At 46.8% G+C, this 26,552-nt stretch overlaps 1 protein-coding gene across 1 annotated transcript in view; it reads right to left on the bottom strand.

The window, feature by feature from the left end:
* The window catches only part of LOC146194329 (uncharacterized), a 327,933-nt gene that overhangs the window by 89,912 nt on the left and 211,469 nt on the right, over nt 1-26,552 (bottom strand). Inside the window, exons 24-29 of the mRNA XM_084597350.1 lie at nt 22,538-22,629; nt 22,165-22,326; nt 8,709-8,843; nt 8,565-8,649; nt 8,176-8,264; nt 4,750-4,812 (exon numbers count right to left, since the gene is read on the bottom strand). Coding sequence (XP_084453476.1) covers nt 4,750-4,812; nt 8,176-8,264; nt 8,565-8,649; nt 8,709-8,843; nt 22,165-22,326; nt 22,538-22,629 — 626 coding nt within the window. The remainder of the gene's footprint in view (nt 1-4,749; nt 4,813-8,175; nt 8,265-8,564; nt 8,650-8,708; nt 8,844-22,164; nt 22,327-22,537; nt 22,630-26,552) is intronic.

The raw sequence follows: 26,552 nt of genomic DNA on the forward strand, positions 1-26,552 counted from the left end.
CCCCTGCAAATCGTGCGACATTGACGAGGGCCGCATGCTTACGATAACGCTCAAGCCGATGTGTCAGTGATAATATCTTCAATAGTTAAAATCACCACGTGGACCACGACGCGAAACAGAAAAAGATGCTGGATGAGCGCTATCAATTTCCGGTCTAAACTCTTAGACAACATCCTGGACGCTATCCATCAGTGGTAGGTCATCATCATAAAGTGTACCACAGGCTCCGCGGAAACTACTCGGGTGCCCAGTACATACTGGACTACGATATAAACCATGGATTGATGCTGAGTGCTGTACTGTGGTGACTCAGTCCAGACGAATCAGCGCAATTTCTGTTGCTGAGCGTATAGTAGAAGGATACTTTGAAGATCTTGGACAGTGCGGGCTACAGGGACTGGACTACTATATAAACCATAGATTGATGCTGAGTGCTGTATTACGGTGACTCAGTCACGACGAATCAGCGCAATTTCTGTTGCTGAGCGTATAGTAGAAGAATACTTTGAAGATCTTGGACAGTGCGGGCTACAGTGTGCGATTCGAATTTGTGCTGCTACGTCGCTATGAATATAGCTTCTGCTGCACAGTTGCTGTCCTGTTGCGGAAGTTGGAAGCCGGTCTTCGTGGGCATCTCATCTCATCACTCATGAGACCCAGTAGCGAGGTGTCGATACCAGCTTTACCATGCTGGTTCTCCGAGGGGTAATGTGAGAATTCCCCCGGTTGCTTGTCAACCTGGATCTGCCACCATTGGCGGGACAGTGTTCCAGCTTCAAGCTCCAGTAACTATATGAGATAAGCCCCACATCAGGGCGCGGAGCTGGTTACAGATTCGCGAATGCATTAGAAGCGGAAGGAGGAAAAAGAGGTTTGGGACTGGGGGCGCACGAAAGAGAATGAGCGCCATATTGACAGCCGGGGAAAGAACCGGGAAATAAAGACAGAGGCGGCCTGGCGTCTGCCCTCCTTCTATAAAATTTAAAGGTGGCAGCCTTGTCATCTCTCGGGGTGTCACTGAAAGCTTCGCCCAATCTAGTAGAATGAAAGTTTCTAGGATAGGCTGCAAGGAAGCTCAGTTTTATGACAAGCCTCGCGTGTCTGGATTACAGAAACCTTCAGGATAAGTTTCTTGCAGAAGATGTTTCTCATCCTGTACTTAAACGATGTGCCCCGCCATTTCAATTACCTTGTGGAACGATGAGAAAATCGCCTGGTGTTTGCTGCTCATCATAAGGTGAGCAAAATGTCTATGGCTGCATGTAAACATCGCACGGCTCTACGCCAAGTACAGCATGCGAAACCTACTAACATATGGCTCTACTTCATCTTTTAGTTCCTTCTAAATAAGAAGGAAACTAATAGAACCAGAAGGCCCCCCAAGAAAAACCGGAGAAGAAAAAAATAAACAAAAGAACTAAAAAAAAAGAGAAACCCAGAAAACCCAACTAACGCCAAGAACAAGATTAAAAAAGAAAGAAGTGAATGTTTTTGTTGTTACACACTGCCGTCTTGCCTTCAGGTATTCTGTTTCTGTCAGCGCTATCGACGGAGTGCTTACGCACATTGCACGTTTTGTCTATTACGAAGGCTTCGTAAAGCTCCCGCTTGTGCTGATTGTGCTGTCTGAAAACGTAACATTCAACAAAGAGAGCAATACACTCGCAGGCAAAAACGTGCAATCGCGAGCGTGCTGCCGTATTCTTCTTTAATACTATTGCCATGTTCAATTATGCGGTACTTTATACATCGCCATGTCTGATTTGATCCAAACAAGGTACTCCACAAGACAGTGAAAGTTTGTAAAATACTTCTGTGCTACGATTTGTGAAATTATTGGCACACCTTTTTTTGCAACTCTTTGGTCTTGGTCATGCACCGTTCACCATTCTGCAAAGCATGCGCAGCTTCCTCGGCACGGATAAGGCCAAATATACTCCAGTCCACCCGACTATCTTACTTATCACGACGGCTCTCTTCACTTTTGGATTTTTTTGTTGCAACTTCTTTGGCCAGCTTGGTTGACAAAATCGCTTCGGAAGTTTGAACCAAGGCTGGAAAAGAGGGTATCCGGAAATCCAGCTTGGCGTAGCGGCTCAGCTGGGCTTCCAATATTTCTTAGCTGATGATGGGACGATCATTATAAAGGTACCTATATCACAACTGCTTTTTTTTTTTTACTAATTTCGTGTGGGTTAAATATTTAGGCAAAAGGCCTTTCTGGAACGTTGTGGCAAATCACCAAAATAGGTTATTAGGTGATCCTTGCTTGCAATCAACCTGAAGTGACTGTGTTGGAGTTGATATTCCGGCAATTGTTTGATCACGGCAAAATGTTTCATGTTTTTGGAGAAAATCGTGAATATTCAATCCACTTCCTATAACAGAATATTCATACAAGCTTTTGTATACCACACGAGTTATCAACATAGCGAGATGTCCTCACTTCGTTGGTACTCAACAAAACTTCTCAGCTTTCGATATGCAGGTGCAAGTATCGTGTGCGATTAGCACACACAACGTAAAAGCAGGGTATATTTATTAGTTCATGTGTAGCATCACCCGAACTCAGTAGTCGTCTACATGCGCGCGCAGAATGTGAGCTGAAAGACGCTTTGGTCGAATATTTAGGAAGATCCTTCAACATGGCGCAGACATACAACAAGGGAGTTTTCTACGTTGCGCCGCAGTTCTGGTTACTATGCGCCAACTCGCCCCTCAAGCTGTTATTCTGAGTTACCACGTTCGTACCGCGCAAAACGTCTTTCAATAAGGAAGTAAGTACGCATAGACATCCACCCAAGCGCAGCCATACGGCTTCAAAGAAAGTAATAATAATGAAATCAGTTATAACGAAAGCAAAGTAATAAGGGACTCATGGACGTCCACTCAAGTGCACCCATACGGCTACAAAAGAGAGATATACACCTTTCTCAGAAACTTCGTATATGAACAAAAACTCTTCCTGGTGCGGGAATCGAACCCGGGACCACCGCCTTTCCGGGGCAGTCGCTCTACCTATTGAGCTAACCAGGACGATCAGCAGGACAGATGGTAGGGCGAGAGTGAAATGATCAATAACTCGAAGTAGGAATGGTGTTTATAGAATATTTAGGGGATTCCCCAAGGTACAGTAGATTTTTACGAGGGGGTAAATATTCCCTTATTACTTTGCTTTCGTTATAACTGATTTCCTTATTATTACTTTCTTTGAAGCCGTATGGCTGCGCTTGGGTGGATGTCTATGCGTACTTACTTCCTTATTGAAAGACGTTTTGCGCGGTACGAACGTGGTAACTCAGAATAACAGCTTGAGGGGCGAGTTGGCGCATAGTAACCAGAACTGCGGCGCAATGCAGAAAACCACTTAGATAAAACACAACACAGTCGCACACTACAAACTGTGATACAAAGCGGAACCCGAACTTCCTCCTTCACACTCAGCCAGAAAATCCTCCTCTACTCCCAAGTACATCACACTCGCACATCATGTAAATAACTGCAGCTCGCCAGATTGGCCAAGGGGATCAGTGTTTGAAAGGAGGGATGCCTTGATGTGTTTTACCGCTAAAATATCACAAACTGGACTTGTTGTTTAGATATATTTGAAGTGAACGTGAACGTGATTCGTGGCGGCTGGAGGCGTGTTGTTGTTTCTCTAATTTCTCTATGTTGGTTTCTCTTTGTGGCGGAAGTTGTGGCTGTCATGCTTGGACGATGTGATGATGGACTTGGATGTAAATGTTGTTAACATTTATTGTGGGCAAGACATCTGCTTGGGAAAGAAAAGGCGTGCGCGTGTGATGTACATGGGAGTAGAGGAGGAAGTTCGGGGGAATAAGGAAGTTATGTTTCCGTTTCGTATAACAGTTGGTAGTGTGCGCCTGTGTTGTGTTTCTATCTGCGTGTTTGTCTACGGTGCGTCGCAGTTTCTCGGAACGTAGGAAGGACATTTCGCTATGATGATCACTTTCTTATGATATACAAAAAGTTGCAGGATTCTGTTAAGGACGTGGATAGAATATGTATTAAGGTTGGTTGCAAGCAATGATCACCTGTGCTGGTGCTGTGCTCCAAGGTCAAATGAAGTCATTTTGCCATACCCTTCATCCCGCACGAAATTAGTAAAAAGAGCAGTTGCTATGGATGCCTTTATGTTATTGTACCATCACAGACTGCAAGAGAGTTTGGAAGCTCAGCTGAACCGTTTACACGAAGATGCTTTTGTGAATACCCTCATTTTCAGCCTTGAGTTCAAGCTTTTGAATTATTTCCGTCAATCAAGCAGGCAAAATGAGTTGCGAACCGAACAACAGAAGGCACGTTCTCGAATTGGTGGGCTCTAGCTCGCTTCCTGTGATAAATGTAAGCAGTGAGTGTTTTGCTGGGTGGGATGTGATGGTGGTTTTGATCATCGTGATTGTGGCTTGCATTTCAATTAAAATTCAAGTGGCAGCCCAGCGCTTGTCCTGTCGCCCATGTGCTTTCTATTTGTCCCCGTTTCTTTTGCGTGGTCACTTTCGACAGCGAATCACGATTAGCCCGAACCTAGTTGTACTCGATGAGCGTGAATTCTTTTATGCTTCATAAACACTTAGTACGAAGATTCCCACTTTACAAACAAATTTCGACCGCACTATGTAAAAATGAAAAAAAGAAATAGGAAAACAACATTGTAAACCGAGCGGTGTGCACTCGGCGCCTTGCAGGGCGCACAATCGCAAAGCGCTGACGACGGCCACAGCTTACCTCTGGGTCCATGATCTTGAAGTTCTTGCTCTCTGGATTCTCGCTAATTTGCGACGCCATCTCCTGGTAGTACAAAAGAGAACGATTCAACGAGCTTTCCTGACAACCACTACAGTCTGCCTCGCGCATCCCGTCAATGGTTAGGTAATCAAAAATATATATATTCTTGCCAGGGCTGCCTTGAGTCTCGAATGAAATGACTCTTCCACCCTTGCAGCCGACATAATGCGAAGACAGAATATCCTTGAATCGTCGCGTAAGGTCACCTTGAATACCTTTCGTTTCGTAACTTTTTCCAGGAACTAAATTGTCAACTGTTTCATATCAAAGCAAAGGTATAATATCTGTTACACTCCCTCCGTGAATACTTGAACCCGCAAGGGAATGTACGAAGGTGGGAGTGAGAGAGGAAAAAGAGAAATTTATGTCGCACAGTACACGCAAATATCTGCTTTAAAAGAAAAAGATGGCCCCTGTGGGGAAACTCAACGTTAATAAATGTGTCTATTTTTGCCAATACAAATCACTAACAATACCACTTCAAATTGAAACTAGATATTTGGCTATTTTTATCTGTATCTTGCCGCTATACTCCGGTATAAATCATATATCGTCCACTCCATTATAAATCACACATCGTCCAAGTTAGGGTAAGCATCAACCATGTGGGGCCCTAAAATTACGCTTTTTCCTAACTAACCTAACCTAACTCGCTTTTTCGTCGCGTATCTCCCTTTAAAACCAATATGCCACTACAGGCCTCCTCCCCGTCGCGGTGGAGCAGTGGTTAAAATAGCCGGCTACTCCTCCGGAGTAGCCGTGTTCGAACTCGACCGCCGGTGGCTGCGTTTCGATGGAGGCAAAACGGAGAGGAGTGTCCCCATGTTCTGTACGTTGTCATTGCACGGTAAAGATCCCCAGGCGGTCAGAATTACTCCGTAGCCCTACACTGCGGCACCTCTTCCTCTTTTGCCACTTTCACTCATACCTTCCTCACTCCACGTACGGCGCGGTTCCGTTGACCAGAAAAGAAGTGTGACAGATACTGCACCTTCCCTTTCCTTGAACCAATTTATAACCATCAGCCGTACTGTGCCCACTGCAGGGTGAAAGCCTCTCCCATTTTCCTCAAATTAACCCGGCGCTGCGCAAACTGCATCCGCCTGACCCCTGCAAATTTCTTAACATCATCATCATCATCGTAATCCTCGGCCTCATCGACCAACCTAATTTCTGCTTCCCCATGCTACGCTTTCCTTCCCTTGGAATCCATCATGGTTACTGCCCATGCCAATTTCGCCTTCTTAAGTTCGACTAGAATGTCGGGTGCTTGAGTCATTTCTCTGACCCACTCTGTACGCTTCCTATCTCTTAACGTTACACCCTCCATTTTCTATTCCATGACCCTCTGCGTTGTCCTCAATAAGGTAGAACCCTTTTCGTTAGCCTCCATGTTTCAGTCCCATTGGTCAGAACCGGTAATATGCAACTGTTATCCACTTTCCTCTTGAGTGATATCGGTAAGCTGCTAGTCATAATCTTTCCAAAACATCACATGACTGCAACCCCCTTCCTGCATCCACTGTAAAGATTACTAACGTAAATAGCTTCCGTTCTGTTATATTCAACGAATCTGATAGCGTTAGAATTGTATAAATGTTTATTTATTCATTTGTCCTGTTATTATTGTATTGCATTAACACACTCCCTTCTTAATGTTTCGGCCCTGAGGGTATCTAAATAAATAAAGTTTGAGTATCTTCAAAATGTGCTCCATCCCATTCTTAGTCTTCTAGTTATTTCCCGGTCACTACCTGTACTAAGTAAACATATTCGCCTAGAGCTTCCTACGCTTTGCTACCTATTTTAAACTGCTGTTCCTTTCCCAAGCTGCTGAACATTACCTTAGTATTCTGTATATTAATCTTTAGGCCTACTTTCTGCTTCTCCTGTCTACATTATTAGTTGTTAGTTGCAGTCGCTCCCTTGAGTTTTTGAACAACTGAATATCATAAGAGAGCCGCAAATTACTGAGATATTCTCCATCGACCTGATGCCTAACTGCTCCCCATTCCATGTCTTTGAATACACTCTCAAAGGAAGCTGTAAATAGCACTGGGGAGATGGTGTCGCCTTGTATACCACCTTTCTCGATTGAAATATTGCTACTTTCTTTATGCTGACTTTAGATATTTTCCAGTAATATCACGTATGGCTCACCTACACCCTGATCTCACAATTATCTCGCAGCATATAATAATTTTATTATTATTGTATTGCGTGTATCGGTAGCTCCATCTCGGAAAACAGAGATGCAGCTACGGTCTTGCCTTCGTTGTTTGCAACGCGGCGAGCCTCATGTGCCCGCAGAGTGCGAGACAATTTTAGTGCTTGTAACAGAATGCATTTGATACCCTGTGCGTTTGGGAAGATAAGCCGGCGGCGCTCAACCAGAGACAATCGCGATGTTGGTCTCATGAAAAAGGCTACAGCACGTATTTCTTTGCAGACGCCCATTCGCATCCGCTGTTCTGCCCGCATGTTCTCTCAGCCTATCCGCGGGCGAACCAGCTAACTTGAGCCAAAGGCTGAAAAATTTATTATGAAGACTAGGTAATTAAAACCAGCATTTATTGTTGAGAGCTCCTCTACGCACTGCGGCAAATTTTTGTCTGTACGCTGAACGATCGCTTCATTGGGTGTAACTGATTTGAAGTTAACTATATTCACTATTGTACCCTTGTGGTGACAAGGTCAATGACACAAATGAAGAGTGGGTGATTGCACTGAACAAACTCTTTATTGGGCTAACTTGCGCCCACAAAAGAACTAAGCAACTCGGCGGCGGCGATAGCAACAAACGTGATCGTCGATCGTCGAACTAAGAATGCCCGTAATACTCGTCAACGCTCAATTTAAAGGCTGCTCAGAACAATATAGATAACGTCGCAAACTGCTGCTAGCACAACCTGGAACGTTGTAGCAACATACGCAAGTGATCGGATTCTTCGAGACAGATCTCGGCGCATCGTTTGCGGCAAAGAAAATGATAACACGTCGTATCGCGAAAACGAGTCAGAACAAACACGGGATACATAATTGATACGCGTGCCAGAATCGCAGTGATAAGGCGGCATGCCGGTGGCTGTTACAAAAAAAAAACAAATACATCTTTGAAGGTTTCGCAGCACTATAAATGGCAAGTTGCTGGATTCTGGGGTTGACATTAGAAGTTATTGCGGCACGAGGATCATATTCTAAAGCACCTAGAGGGAATTCTCAACCTCTTTCGAATTGTAACGAAGTGGAGAGAAATAATAAAGACGTGACGTGAACGACAGGACGAGTTTGCAGAATACCGTTGGCAGATAGTTTTGCAGGCCATTATAGCGACCACATTTTGAGTCCTCTTTGCGTTGTACCTACCTGCAAGGCACTGGGTACCTCAGCGCTCCAAACGTCACCAGCAGAGGTCATGAGCGACCCGAAATCAGACAGCACGGCGTCGCACCATTCTGTGGGAAAGAAAGGCGGAGCTGATCGCGTTTTCTTTTCCACACTAGTCCTAATGACTCGGCTTTGAGCGTAATTTGCGTCATAGTTCCTTTCCTCTCTGCTGCAAGTGAAATCAAAAGATAGACTTCAAAGCAGGCTATAACGGGATCAAAATAAAATAAATATTTAGTTTGCTCAAGTGGTGGCTGAGGTAGTGTGTGCTGCGATTTGATGGGTACAGCGATGAATTCGAAACGAAAATGGGTAACAAATAACGTCGTTTTCATTTCATGCCCTGTGAAGAGCCGCTCTATTCTTACCTCCGCGCAGCTTGGCGAGCAGTGTGAAGGCCATGCTGTTGCACATGATGGAGTACATGTTGGCCGCTCCGTGGACTTGCACGGCCTGCGGGTATAGAGTAAACAGTGGCAGCCCGGCATGCGCCTCGACGCTGGAGCACTCACCCTCGATACTGCTATCAGTGAGCGGCAGATTTCTTCGAATATCTTGCGCGAGTCGTCGCTCTTCTCGACCGGAAGTTTCATGTGATAGTACTTCTGGTAGCCGTCTTTGACCAACTGCTCGCAGTTCCACATGTCCTGGGCGGAACGAGAAGATCATTTTGTCATGTTTTAAGAAAAATCTATGCGCACCAATAGGGAAAATAAAATCTGTACAAAAGAGCAAAGCGAAGTCAGAAAGATCTCACGAAGACTGAAAGGCGGCCCTCCCGAAAGCAATAACACGCTGCTCGCCTACTCCATCAGAGCCAGGAGGCCCGAAATTGCACGCTCAGCAGCAGCGCTGGAGTCACGTTGCGGCTGCAGTGTATGCAGGCAATAGGCCAGACGAGGAGAAGTTGAGCTCGCACACCATTTCCAGTAAGCTCGACATGACCGCTGCTGTGAATGGGTACAGGAAAGTCTACTGTCAAGGTGAACAAAGAAGGAGGTGATCACTTTCTTTGAAACGTTGCTTCGCGCTACACGGCCACCCGTCAAAGCAAAGTAGTGCAGGCACAGATCGACGGATCTGGAGGTGGTGCGCAGTCGACTAAGGCGCAGAGAGGCTCTGAAGAGAACGGCCACGTGGTCGCATGTTAAACCTACAAGTGGACGTTCCTGTACATATCATATTACCACTCCTTTTGCGCATCGGCTGCCGCGGGCCGCTGCATCTTTCTTATCTCAATGAAATGTATGTTACCGGGTTGGTTAGTTACACCCAAATAAATTGAAAAAACAAAAGGCAAGGCGCCACACGCACATATAAAGATAAAGAAGGCCAAGAGACGACGAAGAGGCACCTGTACGACGCCTCCTGATTGTTTTTGTCTGTTGTCTACATATAGCGTCACGTGGTTTTAATTTAAAAAAAACACAACTTTCTTATTTCGTCCCTCCAGTAAAACGTCAAAGGTTCTTCTTCGAATCTTCCGCACCTCTCCAAGGTGCTCCTCGATTCGGCAGGCGACGTGCAGTTCACACACAAACACAGAGACGCAGGACAACGAACTTGCCGTAACAAAACGAACATTAACTTTATATAACTAGAACACGAAGCACAGGGTACAGAAAACTTAGTTACACAAGACAGAGAGGCGACACACTTTACAAAAGAGACTGAGCTAAAAACTAACATCAAACTGAGCGCATCGCTCTTTTTACGACTTCTCAGTCGGGGCCTGCCTGCTACGCCGTCTTTTCCGAGCGAGAATCGAATCAGAACCAGAACCATCAGTAACTGCGAGGCGCGCTCTTAAATAGCCAGCGCCGAACTTTCTAGGCGCGGAGGAGGAACGGAAAACAGCTTAGCGCAGCCAAAGCTATGCCTTCCCCCCTTGGCCTTCTGGAGAGGCCTCGAATTTTCTCGAACATGGTCAGCACGCGCAGCCCTCCCGCGCGAAGCGAGGAGGAGGTCCGGGACCGTGCTGGGGAATGCACGCTTGACTCCGCGCATGGCGACGAGGGCGAGCAGGCGCAGCGCGGTGGCCGAGATGGCGTAATCGGTCGCGTCGCTTTCTCGTAGCTTGGAGAACATTCCATCGCCGTTTTTTGCGGCGCGCGCGCCGAAACATTAAAGAAAGGGCCACTGCGGCCTTACACGCCCCACCATAAGAGGATTGCTGGGCTTTTTTGCCCAGCCAAACCGAATACATACTAAAGGCCGCGGCCCTTCGTCCGCTGGCACACGGTTTACATGCACACTTTCTGTTCATAGTCGCTTCGAGGCATGCATGATGGTCAAAGCCAGTCGCAGTTCCTGGCGCACTAAGTTCACAAGCACGAAGTTCAAAAGCGCTTCTCTCGCGCACAGTCACTGCACAGCATGTAAAGCGTTCACGATAGGTCCCAGATCCTGGAGGTCCACACCCATCATATGTGGTCAAGTCCGGCAAGTGTTCTTCGCGCGCTTCGCTTGTCACTCCGTGCTCGCGAGCGCACACACTTTCATGCACAGGTGAGCAGGACCGCTCACGTCGGCCGGCGCAACGCTGCTCAGGCTCAAGTGGAGAATTTATTTCGTCTCGGCACTCGTTAGAGCTAAGGAGGGGCGCGGCATCATGCGGCTCGTGTAGGTCTGCAACAATGCAGCATGCTAAACACTCGCCTTCGAATGGGAGACTCTTCGCTTTACTGAGCGTCTCGGGTTCACGAGTACTAGTGGCGGCCAATTCCGCGACTGTTGCGGTGCTGACTGATGTTCGCGACAGCTGCTGGGACTTCTGCCCTACAAACAGCATCTGCAGCGGTCAACGTAAGATCGCGGATCTCGCCGATCCCATCGCTCGCGCGCGCTGTCACTGAATCAATTGTGGCGCCCTGTTCTTGGTAAGCGCTCGCGCCCGGTGTCGTTGTTTCACCCGCATTTGCTGCCTTTGACGCGGCAGGATCAGTTTGTAAATACGCCGCAACTTTACGCTCTTCGATTACCTCGTCTACAGCGAGTTTGAGTTCGGTCTCCTGCTGCCACGCGTCTTCCCGCGCACTTGGCTGAACGCTGACGCCTTCGGTAATCTGAGCGCACGTGGGCACTTCTATCGCTACGGCTTCCGCAGTTGTTTTGGGGTTGTTTACTTCCTTAGCAGGCGACGCGCCGTTCATGCCGACTGAATTTCTCCCCTCGGAGAAGGTCATCTCCGCCGGATCTATGCTGGCGGTAGTGTCTGATGCTGAAGCTGCAGCGTTACCTGACACATTCCCTTCGAGTACTATTCGGGGCCGCTCTTTCGAAACGCTCTTTGTAGTTTCTTTACTTTAATTGCTTCAGTTTGGCGTCCGGGGGGCATTTGTCTTATTTCTAATAACTGGATCGCTTTTTGAGTTTCAAGTTCGTACTTTCTCAATTCCGTCTCCATCCTTGCGATTTCCAACTTAGCTGCCATCTCCATTTTTCTGATTTCTAATTCAGTCTCTATTTTCGTCTCTCGACGCTTCACTACGTCCTTACTTTTCGTCTTTGCTACGCAATCTTTCCGTCTCAGTGAGGCTACGGGGACTCTAACGGACACACTGGTCCATCCGGAAAACACTGACTTTCTGGTGTTCATGTTTACTAACCTAACTAACTACACGTCGACACCGCGCACCTCCCGCTCCTAATGCCTGAGCCACGCACACCAACGGACGCAAGCAATCCCGCTCACCTGAGCAACGGTTCCGCCTTTCTCGCCGCGTCGCTCCTCGCTGTGGCGCACTTCCGATCGTCGCTGCCTCTGACCGTCACCGCTGGGGCTCCCTGGGTCCTTGCACGCAACGGTGAAGTTCCTACCCCGAACGACCGGGAGATCTCAGCACCTCAGCAACGGTTGCTCCCTCCTTGCCGCGCCGCTCCTCGCTGGTGGGCACTCCTATTCGCCGCTGCCTCTGACCGTCTCCTCTTGGGGTCCCTAGGTCCTTGCACACGACGAAGCTCTTCCACCTTGAACGGCCGGCAGACTTCGGTGAGCGCCGATAACGTTGCGACGGCTCGAGTAACGGGCTGGGCTTGCGGAGTGCTGCAGATGCCGAATCGTACTGTCGACTGCGCCAGTAAAACGTCAAGTTCTTCTTCTTCTTCGAATCTTCCACACCTCTCCAAGGTGCTCCTCGATTCGGCAGGCGACGTGTAGTTCACATGCAAATACACTGAGACGAAGGCCGACGAACTTGCCGTAACAAAACGAACATTAACTTTATATAACAAGAACACGAAGCACAGGGTACAAACAACTTAGTTACACGAGACAAAGAGGCGACACACTTTACAAAAGAGACTGAGCTAAAAATTCACGGCAAAACGAGCGCATCGCTCTTTTTACGACTTCTCAGTCGGGGCCTGCTTGCTACGCTGTCTTCTCCGAGCGAGAATCGAATCAGAACCAGAAGCGTCAGTAACTGCGCGGCGCGCTCTTAAATAGCCAGCGCCGAACCTTCTAGGGGCGGAGGAGGAACGGAAAACAGCTTAGCGCAGCCAAAGCTATGCCTTCCTCCTTGGCCTTCTGGAGAGGCCACGAATTTTCTCTAACATGGTCAGCACGGGCGGCCCTCCCGCGCGAAGCGAGGAGGAGGGCCGGGACCGTGCGGGGGAATGCACGCTTGACTCCGCGCATGGCCACGAGGGCGAGGAGGCGCAGCGCGGTGGCCGAGATGACGTAATCGGTTGCGTCGCTTTCTCGTAGCTTGGAGAACATTCCATCGCCGTTTTCTGCGGCGCGCGCGCCGAAACATTAAAGGAAGGGCCACTGCGGCCTTACACCTCCCTATCAGTATCATTCCGTTCATGACTATTATTCTCCTTTAAATTGACTATAATTTGTTTCGAAGATAGGCCATTGCCTGTGTACCACGTTCAATTTGTCGCACAGAGGTCCACGTGCTGTCAATTGTAAATGTAAGGGGCTACAGCGTGCCAAACCGTGCCGCAGCGCTTTCTAATGCCGGCTGTGATAAATGATCAGCTCATTCGCCAGGTTCCTTCAGGCGCTGTGACCGGAACTCTAACTTGTCCGTCCGATGACATCTTTGGGTGGCTCGAACGGGAGTTTATTGCCTTTTAAATGCAGCAAGTTTACTCAGCGCAGATGCGAACCCTTTGATTAGCGACTACCGTCGTTCGGTCAGCAGCAGGTGTGCGCGGCATCCGGCATGCCGCGCAGCGAACGCACGCCGCTATTGACAGCACTGTTTTAGTCCCATAAGCGATATGTCGGGGTGTGTCCATTTTGTCTTGTATTCGGGTCAGAATGCTCTTTTATGGCTTCTCCTCAACTAAACGCCGCGCCAAGGAACGACATGCTTTATTCGATAGCGAACAATATAACTATGCGCAACCTTTTAGTAATGAGAGCATTCGTTTCTTGAGATGGGTAAGAGCGATGAGGTCTAATTATGTTAGAGAAGGCGAAATCTTGTATTGAATTAGCCGATACCATTTTCCGATCGTACTGCCCCTAGACCACATCACTCTGGCATCATATAAAAGGCGGGGAATGGTATACCCGCGTTATTTTATTGATTTATTCTTTGCCCTCAGAGTGCACGGGCATTAATGAAGAGATTCAGATAGAGCAAAACAATAAAACAAAAGGTAACAAAAAGATAAAACAATACTAAATTATCATTATACAATAAACGTTCAAGAGTGCGCAACAAGATACAAGGTACCAAAAAAGCAGCAAACGAACAAAGCACAATATGTGTTATGAAAAAAATAGAAATAATGCGAAACAGAATCGCACAGATACATTGTTAAACATTGGAACAAAATAGGTAGGTGAACCCCTTCATGGATCACTGCCTTGTCGTGGCGGAGGGGCTTGCGAAACTCGATGAAGTCGTGAGCTCTGCTGTGTAGGGCCACCCAAGATAGACAGGTCACGGCAGAGAGTTCTGACAAAATGTGATTCACTGGAGAAGGTAATGGCAACCCACTCCAGTATTTCCTGCCAAGAAAACCCTATGGCCAGTCACAATACCATTATCGATATGGCGCCGGAAAATGAGCCCCCCAGGTTGGAAGGCGTCCCACATGTTACTGGGGATGAACAAAGGGCGATTCCTAGTAGCTCCAGGACGAATGAAGCGGCTGGGCTAAAGCCAAAAGGACGCTCAGTTGTGGATGTGTCGGGAAGCGACCGGAAAGTCCGATGTTGCAAGGAGATATATCACATAGCAACATGGAATGTAAGATCTATGACGCAAGGTAAACTGGATATCGTCAAGCGAGAAATGGACAGATTGAACATTGATATCTTGGGTATCAGCGAGCTCAAGTGGACCGGAATGGGAGAATTTGACTTCGGCGACCATTATGTCTTTTATTGGGGGCACGAATCCAAGAGAAGGAATGGGGTCGCTCTCATAGTAAACAGAAGAATGGGCAAAGCAGTGCTAGTGTACAACCCCAAAAACGACCGAATGATTTCACTTCGGATCCAAGGTCACCCTTTCAACATAACAGTTATCCAAGTCTATGCACCGACCACTGCTGCTGAAGAAGCTGACGTTGAGAAATTTTATGCGGACCTACAATGCCTTTTAGACCGCACCCCATCATCAGACGTCGTTTTTCTCATAGGAGACTGGAATGCTAAGGTCGGGAGTGAAGAAATATCCGGAATTACAGGCAAGTTCGGTCTTGGTGAGCCAAATGAAGCTGGGCAGAGGCTAGTAGAGTTCTGTCAAGAAAACAACCTGACCATAGCGAATACTCATTTTCAACAGCACAAGAGGCGCCTGTACACATGAATTTCACCGGACGGTCTGTACAGGAATCAGATCGATTATAATATTTGCCGGCAGAGATGGAGAAGCGCTATACAAGCAGTAAAAACAAGGCCTGGGGCCGATTGTGGCACCGATCATCAGCTTCTTGTTGCCAAAATTAAGCTTCGATTGAGGAAAACGCAGAAAACTAGAAGGCCTTTCAGGTATGATCTGGATCAGATTCCATTAGAATATGCTGTGGAAGTGAGCAATCAATTTCAAGAATTAGATCTAGAAGACAAAGAGCCCGAAGAGATGTGGACTGATGTTCGTGATATAATACAAGAAGTTGCTACTAAGGTAGTTCCAAAGCAAAAGAAATGCAAAAAAGCAAACTGGTTATCTGAAGAGGCTTTGCAAATAGCTGAGGAAAGGAGGATGGCAAAAGGTATGGGGGAAAGAGAAAGATACAAGGTTCTGGGTTTCGCAAGGGCAGAGGAACTAGAGACCAAATTGCCAACCCTCGCTGGATCATGGAAAAAGCAAGAGAGTTCCAGAAACCCATTTACTTCTGCTTTATTGATTATGCGAAAGCGTTTGACTGCGTAGATCACAGCAGATTGTGGCAAGCTCTCCAAGAGATGGGAGTTCCAATTCACCTCATCTGTCTCCTCAGGAACCTTTATGAAGGGCAAGAGGCCACAGTCAGAACTGGGCATGGTCTTACTGATTGGTTTCCGATTGAGAAAGGGGTGAGGCAAGGCTGCATACTGTCGCCCTGCCTATTTAACCTATATGCAGAGTGCATCATGAGGAAGGCCGGTCTGGACGAGTCTTCAGCTGGAGTGAAGATCGCTGGAAAACGCATCAACAACCTTAGATATGCGGATGATACCACTTTAATGGCAGAAAGTGAATTGGATCTCAACAGACTTCTGATGCGCGTACAAGAAGAGAGTGAGAAGTTTGGGCTTAAACTGAACATTAAAAAGACGAAGATCATGGCGTCTTGCCCTATCAAGTCCTGGAGCATCAATGGACAAGAAGTGGAAGCTGTGACAGATTTTCTCTTCTTGGGCGCCAAGATTACCTCGGAAGGAGACTGCAGCCATGAAATTAGGAGACGCCTGCTTCTGAGAAAGAGAGCAATGGTTAGCCTTGACCGCCTAGTAAACAGCAGAGACATTAGTCTGCCAACCAAGATCCGTATAACCCATGCTATGGTCTTTCCAGTTGTGATGTATGGATGCGAGAGTTGGACTGTGAAAAAGGCTGACCGCCGAAGAATTGACGCGTTTGAATTGTGGTGCTGGCGAAGACTCTTAAGAGTTCCTTGGACTGCCAGAAGATCAAATCAGTCGATATTGTCGACCATAAACCCTGACTGCTCATTGGAGGGTCAATTCTAAAGTTAAAGCTCAGCTACTTTGGTCATCTGATGAGAAGAGAGGAGTCGCTGGAGAAAGATTTGATGTTGGGAAAGGTTGAGGGTCGCCGGAGAAGGGGTAGGCAGCGAACGCGATGGTTAGATGGCATTCTCGAGGCATTGCAGATGAAGCTATGTTATGTTAAGAAGATAGTGAGAGACCGGAAAGCGTGGCGTGACATGGTCGCTAGGGTCACGAAGAGTCGGACACGACTGAACGCCTGAACTGAACTGAACTGAACTGAGGTAGGTGAAAGTAGCATGAAAAGCAATAGCGTTAGCAAAGACACCACTCCCGATCAAACCTCAACCAAAAACACGGAAACAACCGACTGGAAGAACGCAGAGCAAAATATAGAAAACGGCCACTTCATCACAGCGTCCACGTTAGGTAAGGGGGCCAAAACAAGACTATTTAAACAGCCCAAGATCACAGAATGGGACACATTTACCAGAATAAAGAGGCCGAAGTTATTGAAAACATCACCAACATAGATAAATGGTCGGAACAACTCAAGAAGCGCGCGGCCAAAGCATCCGCCACCCTTGAGGATGAGGAGGCACCACCAAACATAGACAGCCACTTTTTACATATGTGGAACACAAATGGGGCCTAGAAAAGAAGTTTAAAGCCCAGAGGTAGACCCGTAACATTAGGAGTGGATTATTCCGACACAACAAAGAGATAGAAACATAACGCCATAAAATTAAATGAACAAAACTGTTGTGGCAGATGGGACGACATAGAAGACGTGGAACATCCTCAGACACCTACTAGATCCGGACAAATCGTAAATTAAGGCAAAGATCAATCAAATCAGGGCTATAGGCACGCATTCGAAGGGATGGATCACAAGTTCATTGAAAAATTATTCGAGATATACATGGGCTAAAAGAAGCCGAAATGCTACCAAAATATACGGGCTAACCCAATCTTGATATAGATGCTCCCATCACAGAAGCAGAGGTTCAAGCCGAGGTAATCGGCCTCAGATTGAGATCGGCTCCGTGATCTGATGAAATCACAAACACCATCCTCAGAAACCTAGGCGATGAATCAATCTCGGCGTTGACAAAATACATGGGTGAAATACAGGAAACCAGAAGCCTTCCACAAGAATGGAAGAGAGTGAATGTAGTCCTTAACCCGAGCCAGGTAAACCACCAAACCTGGAAAACCTGAGACCCATTTCGCTGACGTCGTGCGTGGGTAAACTAATGGAACACGTAAACGTGGGTAAACTAATGGAAGCATCTGCCAGAATAAATGCCATTTAATGCACAGTAAAACTCTCGGCTTTAGAGGAATTCAGATATCCAGGCTACTAAATAATGTGGAAACTGAAGAGCTCTTAATTTTTGCAATAGAATGCTATGTTCAACACTATCATAGGCTTTGGCTATATCTAGCGTTATCAAGGCAGCGTGCATTTTTTGTGGGCCGCGCTAAAAGGACTCGACTCTCGATATCAGCATGCGCATTCCAGATATGGAACACTTTTGACGGAAACCAATTTGACAAGGGCTGAAAATATTTTCTTGATTCATGAAGTCCGAAATTCGTATGACGCTTTCAATTAATTTTAGAATGTTTGATGTGAATGCAATCGGTCTAATATTATCTATGACAAAGGCACCGCCTTTGTTTTTAAGGAAAGGAATTATTTTGGCAAGTTTCCGTTCTGGGTGTATCCAAGCATGTATGATGGAATAATTTACTAGCTCTAATAACGTCTCAGGTGACTCGTCAAACAGAATTTTTAACATTTTTGAAGTTACTTTATTAGGACCGGGAGCAGCGGCTGATAATCTAATAACTATAGGAGAAAGCTCAGAAACGGAAATTTGAGGATTATAATTAACTGTATCCATTGGCATTACAGATCTCGAGCATGAAGGAAGTGTAGACGAGAAACGCTTCTCCAGTTCTTTGGCAATTGTTTCAATTGTGTCTATTGCTTCACGGGGAGTGAGGATAATGGAATATGGATTTTGTGATTGCGGAATCTTTTTCCGCGAGCGTAAAATCCCAAACAGAGCAGTTCGGTTGCCAGATTTGGACAGGAAATCAAAATGCTTACCATCATACTCGTCCTTCGCTTTTGCAACTGTACGTTTAAAAGTAGCTGCAATGAACTTATAATCATGCCAGTTTTTCGGGCACTGGTTGTGGAGAAGCTTTTTCCATGTCGTCTTCCTACGGCTTCAATCTCGGGAACAATCAGCATTCCACCAAATAGCTGAAGTTTTCCCCTTTGAGCTCCGTACCAAGATCTCAGACTTCTCACGGCAATCCTCAATCACCGAGCATAAGCATTTTGATTTTTGTTCTTCATCCGTGTTAGTCACTGACTCAAGATTAGAGCGTACCGTTAAATGAAAGTTATTTTAGGTAATAAATGACTTCAACTGAGAAGTCGCTGAAGTTACAGGTCGACTAACATCAAACGCAATCGGTATGTGGCCACTAGAGGTGCCACAATCAAGTGTCGACAAATTATTAACGAAAAGGCCGGGAGAGGTAAAAGTTAAATCCAACACAGATTGATTGTGTTTTCTTATGAAAGTGGCCGAACCCGAATTTCTACAGGAAAATCTAATATGTGCTACTCAATCTCAAAGACGCTTGCCACAACTATCTGTCTTGTAGCCCCATGACACATGATGCGAATTGAAATCACCAGCCAGAAGAACTGAGTTTTGACATTTAACTAATAGCAGATCTAGAGGTTTTTGTATCTTGTACACTGCTATGGAAAAAAAACATTCACTAAGGAAAACGTACAGTGCACTGGAATTTCAGTCTAGGGCCAATAACTCACAATCTATAGTACATAGCTGGAAAGAAATCTTAGCCCTGTAAGAGAATTTTGTACAGACAAATATAATTAAACCTCCTCCTTTTGATTGGCGATCTTGTCGGAATGAATGATAATTTTGTAAATAGAAATGGGTTTGGCCTGTTAGCCAAGTTTCTTGCAAAATATTTATATGTGGATTATACTGAGAAGAAATGTAATCTAAATCTGTTGAAGCTGTTAGAATTGAAGAACAGTTCCACTGAATAACATTTCGTGCCCCTATGATTGCAAAATCTGGGCAGCCGCAACTGCCTGCCCCAAAATATTATCCTTTGGCTTTGATGCATGCTGATGTTTATGTTCGATTTTGGTTGAGACCGCAGAGAAGAATGGTTGGACATGGGAGACCCACACGGTTTTAAAATTCTTACATCCGGTTCCACCATCTCTGCATCATTAATGTCTTCATCGTCATCTGGAGGAGTAGTCTTGTGAGGCGAAGCAACAGTAGTGCTTTCAAGCAGTTGAGACCTTTCTGAAGGCATGTTTGTTATGAAAGGGTTGTTCCTGAGTGCAGGGCTTGCGTTAGCTGAACAGCCAGAACGTTAGAAAAACACTCTGTGATAGTAGCAACTAATCGGTCGACCATTTTAGTCATTGAGGCTTCCACTGAAATCATTATCGCCTTTGAGATTGATGCATCCAAAGGCACTTCTGATCGGGCTGACACACCTACATAACCGTCCAATCGCTCTTTAACTGCTATTACAGCATCACGACGCGAACAGTGTTTTCTATCTATTACTTCTAGAATTTGAAGCTCCTGTTTTCGAGATGGACACTCCAAGGAACTTGCAGCGTGGGCAGCATTTGTCGTTTTGTTGCGGACATGATTACGAATGATGACCATCGCCACATTTGCAACACCGCACGGAGGACTTACAACCACGAGCACTGTTGCCATATCGCCAGCAATTAGTACACTGCAGTGGCTTAGGTTCAAGAGGATCCACACGAAATATCAATAGCCGTGCTTTTATCTTTGATGGGGATGAAGATCCCGCAAATTTGGCAATCACTGACTTTGTTGGTACCCGCGTATTATTAACCTCCTGGCTGCAACGATACAGCGCTACCACACCAGCCGCCGAGAGAAGGTCAAGTCTCAGCTGGAGCTAAAGAAGAGTCTACTCCTCGGACCAATTCTTTTGTGCATGCAAGATGAGTAGGGATAAAGCTGCTCACCTGAAGCGATCCAAATTAATTGCATTTAAGCTGATCCTTAACGCAATTGAGGTCGAGAGATCGGCACAGTATTCCGCCACGCCCAAACTGCCTCACTTCTGTGATCGAGTCATACAGGGAAGAGGCTGCCTGGAGAGCAGCTCGAACAGTCCCGGGGTTAGTCATTTTGATAAATCCGCCAGCCTTGGGCACCAGCGCCCCAGGAATGTTTGGAACGCCAGATAGTTTTAACGCTTCCAGAGGTAGATCGTGAGGCATATTGAAAGCTGACCAAGGGTAGCTCCCCTGGCCGGGAGACTGCGTCGACATCACTTTACAGTTACGATCTATCTGCGAGCGTTATCAACAAGGTGAAAGGCGCAAATGCGCAGGGGAAACCAGAAAAAGAGGACCAGCCGCCGAATACTTAGCCGATTCACGCCTTCTGCTCGTAGCGGTGCCCTAGCTCGCGACCTAGCATCCATTACAGTGCTGCTTTCCTCTTTTTCCTCTCAGCTTTGACAGAAGAGGTGACAGCAGCGCCTCCACTCGGTAGCAGTGCGGCTCGAGCTGCAGCGCGCCGTGTGCCGCCACCACCTGACAACTCTACTTGGTAGCCCATCACTCGCAGCTGGTATGACGTCACAGTGACGTCCTCATCTCATACGCGGCGCGCTGCGCCTACTGACCGCCGCCTCCACCCGACAACTCGACTTGGTAGCCGAGCTCTCGCAGCTGGTATGACGTCATAGCCATCATGTGCCTACCGACTGTTACTATGCGAAGGGCTGAAAATGGGAGTAGTATTGCTTTCGCAGTAAAAATAGGACTCTTAATCTTCCCCTGAAGAGTAGACGCGAAACCGTGCTCATGGATTGGCGCACGGCTCGCGGCTCGGCATGTCGCATTTGCTCCTACCCCCTGTATGCCTCATACTGAGCGTTCTTTTTGGCTAGAATCCTCGACATCTGTTTTACGAAGTTTCCATGGCAGTCGTGCACCATCAGCCACAGGTCATCGCATGTGTTCCAGCTCAGCGACACACGCAAGTGATTTATTCGTCCCCACAACTTTGACTTCATGCACTAATCATCAGTAACTTCTCACTAATCAATAAGCCAACCAATTACACTATTAACCACCACCTATTCAATGAAGCAATAGTACATATGTGCACCCCATACTAGACGTCCATTATTGTTCGGCTTGCTTTTCGACCCTAGACGCGCAGTTTGCACTAGACCCATCTACCAGAGAAATATGTATCACGCCAGTTCTGGTGGCAGCCGCCATAGAGCAGTCGGCGGTACCCAAATGTTTTCCCCGGCAAGATTTTGACCGTTCCTTCAAAAGCTCTCTGCAAACTCTAGTACTCCGGTGGTTTTTGGGTACGAGAGCACAACGTTTCGAGCAGTTTGGAGAGCAGCACTTTTACTTATTCAGCCTTAAACAAATTTCAGGCAATTCGCAATCATGGCTCAGTAATAGATAGGAGATTCCTGGTATCCCAGCCGCGATGGTGCAGTGGTTAGAGAGCTCTACTGCTGTGCCAAAGGATCCGGGATTGAATCCCAGCCGCGGCGGCTGCTTTTCGATGGGGGCAAAAAGCAAGGCGCCCTTGGCTCTGCGACGTAGGTGCACGCTAAAAACTCCCAGGTGGTCTAAATCTGCGCAGCCCTCCACTACAGCGTAGCTAATAGTCTGAGGCGCTTTGGGACGTTAACCCCATAATCCAACAAGATTCCTAGTAGATGGTAAGTAGGTAGTAAGTAATATCCCTCACTGCGATCATCTTTCGTAGGCTGAAGAACTTGGGCACGGCGAAGCGCAGTGTCGCTCGTTCTTTCATCAGTCGCTCGACGTCGTTGTCCTCCATGCAGCCCCCACGCATGGCGTATGCCAGCGCCTTCCGCAAGGCGCCCTTGCCGCTCATCTTGAACATGTCCTGCATTCGAGAAGGCCATTCCCTCAATCGACAAAATAGCAACGCTCACTCAGCCACTTGCCCAGTAGCATGGCCATGCATTAGGGCCTAGTGAACGTTGCGAGAAAAATACAAGCGTGTTATAGGAAACCCATCGAGCGAAGTCATGCTAGCCAGACGCATTATTTCATTCTGGCGAATATAATCCTGCGAACGAGCGGAAAGGACTTACGTTCGATGCCGGGAAGAAGACATTTCCCAGGACTGTCACGAAGAAACGGTCGTGATACGGATTGTGAAACCTCTTCGCACGCTCGTTGTTGTCTACCTGCAGGAAGTAAATCAGTAATGGGTTAAGTGAAACATAGTAAAAAATAATCTTTGATATGTAAAACCAGCGTTTACAGCTGTGTCGAAAAGTAGTTAATGTGCTAGATACTGCAGATAGAGTGCCGTGAGTATACTCTTTACCAGCATAATTGAAATTTCGCTTGCAGCCCTCGTTGCCTCTTGGCTCGAACATAAAGGACCACGGAGGTCAAAAATAACAGGCAAATAACACTATTGACATGGATAATTGGAGAGGCGCCAGTGAGAAGGCATACATTTAGTTTTTCCGAAAATGAAAGGCGCCTGTCTGCCAATGCCGATGTGTGTATATATAATCAACGTACCTTAAAAAGCTTGCGATGTGTCCTGATGGCGCCTCTATAAATAACTTAAAAACTTGTTACCAAAGCGCTCTTGCATGCAGTGCGAACCTCTCGATTCTCTACTTATTGCCATATAGCTTTATAATCATTTTCTAGTGCTGAACGAGCCGGCATACTTCCTTGTCACTTTGATTCTGACAAGATATGTTACCAGATTTATGAAGAGTGTTCATAGCCACGCTATTGATTGTACGTTGTTTTAGATGGTAATGGACAATTACCATTCCTTAGTTTGAAATTCGCCAGCTTCGCAATTAGCGCGGAGGAGACCGCTCATGACTTGGTTCTTCGACAGCTGCCAAACAAGCCTGTTATATTATCCGCTGGGTTTATATTTTCTTTGTAGGCCAGGTCAGCCCAATTGAAAGCTTTTTTTTTTATAACGTCTTTCACAGTCTCGACTGCAGGACTGCCAAACCCAGTCCCTAAGAAGATTGTACATTCGTGCACATATTTTACCTCACGTCCACCAAAAATTTCCGACGCATATGGGGTTTTGGTACATCCATGAAATCCCTTGAATACACGCCATTCGCATAGCCTAGACTAGATATTTTTGCCTGCCAGGTAGGGGAGCTTGCCAGTATCCTGGCGGTGTGTTCTGTAATCTATTGTAAATGTCAAAATCAGATTATACCTGCGTTATTCACCGCCATCATTATAATTTATTCACGCTTGAAAGCCCTAAAGTTAGGCCATTCCTAAGGACGGATAGCAGCCACTAATTATAATAAAATTTATATACAGGCTTCGCTTTGCTAAAATAAATCGAATGCATGCTTGCTGCCTTACTAGATACGCCATTTGTGAGAACTTTCAGGCATTTTCCGAGCGCTTAGCTATTGTTGAAAAAAGCAAATAAGGTTCGCAAGTGACAGCTGTGGCGTATCGCGTGGGCGACGCGGTAATCCTCTCCATAAAGGCACATTGCCATAAAACTAAACGCTAGTGCTCGAAATTGCGAGGAGATGAACTACTAGCCTAGGCCACAAATAGGGTAATGACTCGAGGAACAGTCGGGTGGCGCAAACGTCATTACGCTTGCAGCAGCCATCAAGGGAAGTTATATTTGCCGACTTTTAAAAACAGTAAAAAAAGCAACACAAGCAGATCAAATCACAGGACACATTTTAACCATGGCGTATTCACACTCGCTAAACCTATCAGAGAGTGGAATGGTTTGAAAAAAGAATTAAATTCGTAACAACTGACCGCACACCTAAGAAACCCTTTTGTTTTGAACAAGGTTACTACAATGGAGTCGGAAAAGCTGTCTAATCTTCCAGCGGTCTAATCCGCGCCCGCTGAGGTGTATAAGTACCCTGCACCCGCTAGGCGCCGCCACCGTGGATGGATAGATGGAATATAGGAGCGTCCCCTTTAAAACGGGGGGTAGCAGTTGCTATCATGGCCGTTTTCCCCCCCATATCTTGAATATTGTTTTAGATCAATTAAATATACTATCATTCTATTTATTGAATGTGTTAAGGAACGCAACTGGCAAATATGCGTTCAGCGCCCCGCACGACCAGTCACCATCTCTGTCAGGAAGGCTCCCTCCGCCTCTCCGCGTCTCCGCGCGGATGGCGTCTGCTATCTGTGTGCCGCTGATTCTAGAGGCGGGAATTGGAGCTATTATGCAGCTGAAAATTTTTTTTTCGAGGCGCAAAGATCACGTACGGAATAAAGCTTTTTTAGAAAGGCTATGTGCACGACGTGAAAGAAATAATATTCTGTGATGAGGTCGAAATAACAGTCTGGTGCGTTGAGCAAACAATCATCAGTGCGCCATCGAAAACCATCTAATTAAAGGTAAGCAGTACATTTATCTGCTGGCTGTTTAGCATCCTGACTACTGCGCTGCTAACTTTATCCAATAAATCAACCGGTCCGGATTACTGCTGCATTCTAACATATTAAAATGATGCGTGTGATAGCGTCCGGAACAGCCACTTGCACTTGCTCTTTTGAAGGCTGAGGGAAAAATACTTGGGTCGTAGGACGGGTGCCCTTCTTCGTTACAGCTTGCATTTCCCACAAAATGGCTGCTGCATGTCTTGGATTTCGCTGAAGGCACTCATCATCATCAGCCTGATTATACCCACTGCAGGGCGAAGGCCTCTCCCACATTTCTCCACTTAACCCGGTTCTGTGCTAGCTGCATCCACTTGACCCCTGCGAACTTCTTAATCTCATCCGCCCACCTAACTTTCTGCCGCCCCCTGCTACGCTTTCCTTCCCTTGGAATCCAGTTTGTTACCCTCAGCGACCATCGGTTATCCTCTCTTCGCCCTACATGTCCTGCCCATGTCCATTTCTTCTTCTTAATTTCCACTACCTGTGCCATCTTCGTTGCAGAGGTAAACATAATGTAATAAGCAGCATACACTGCCACGCAAATGCAATGAACGAAGATACGTCGCCTTTATCCAACCTCATGTAAGTGCAGCGTTAAGACAGATGCCAAGAATTATCTTTTTTGTGCATTCTAAGACTTTAACAAGCGCGTATCTATCGCATGGTGTGGGTAAAAAAAAAAACGGAGCGCAAACTTCCTTTTCGCGACGAATAAGCCGAATCCAATGCGGCCATTGTGCCGTCTCCCAATGCCGCTTTGGGTAGCCGTAAAAATTTATTCCAGCAGGTGAATTCATGCATATTTTGCTACATTTTACACACACAATGTGTCTGGCTGTTTGCATGTGCCATTTGTGATTGAGGAAGACGCGTAGAGTCCATTCGCGACAACGCTCACAGCACTGGGAGCGCCGTCGTGTGCTCCTTCCCTCCTGACGCGCTCGACGCCTCGAGTGGTGCGCACGTCGCGCCGGAGTTAGATGCGCTGGGTGACTATAGGGAGCTTGCATGAAGCGATGCATGCTGGGTATTCCTCCATGATGATGTCGCTGGCAGCAGATGGCGGGCAGTGAAACCAGGCTGAATTGAGCAAGTGCCCTGTAGTTTCAACGGTCCACTGAGCAAACTCGCGGCTTTTCGTGCGCTTCCTTCACGTGCGTGCAATTGTCGGCAGATTCCCGAGGAACGTATATGCGCCGACTCTGTGCCCGAAAAATCAGGTGCTCTATCAGGAATGCAAAGCAGTGCGACGCTGACCTGTTTGAGCTACGCCTCTTCAAGCACGAACGACTTACTGGATTATGCGTCTGGCCGCCCATCGACATCACCGACATTCATGATTTCAGTTCTGGCGAGTAGTTTGTTACTTGCACGGATTGGCGTCGATCTCGCGTGTGTTGGCCCGTGGAAGCCATTCGCGTCGGCATTGCCAGAGGATCCTTTGCTACCTCGCCTTCGTGCAGACGTATTTTTAGAATCGTGAAGAACCCGCAGTCGGCCTGTTCGATCGCGCAAGCATTGAAGGCGCGCACTACACGACCACGTAGACGAGGCTGTGTCGCAATAACGTTCTGCGTCGTCTGCTGCGAACGACAAGATCATGGCGGATTACCCAGCTAGCATCGCTTCATGAAAGCTCCCTAAGTGGTCGCTTTTACGTTCTGTTAAATACTCTGT

Source organism: Amblyomma maculatum, chromosome 3 (genome assembly GCF_055883805.1).
Source record: "Amblyomma maculatum isolate TAMU_Amacu chromosome 3, ASM5588380v1, whole genome shotgun sequence".
NCBI lineage: Eukaryota > Metazoa > Arthropoda > Arachnida > Ixodida > Ixodidae > Amblyomma > Amblyomma maculatum.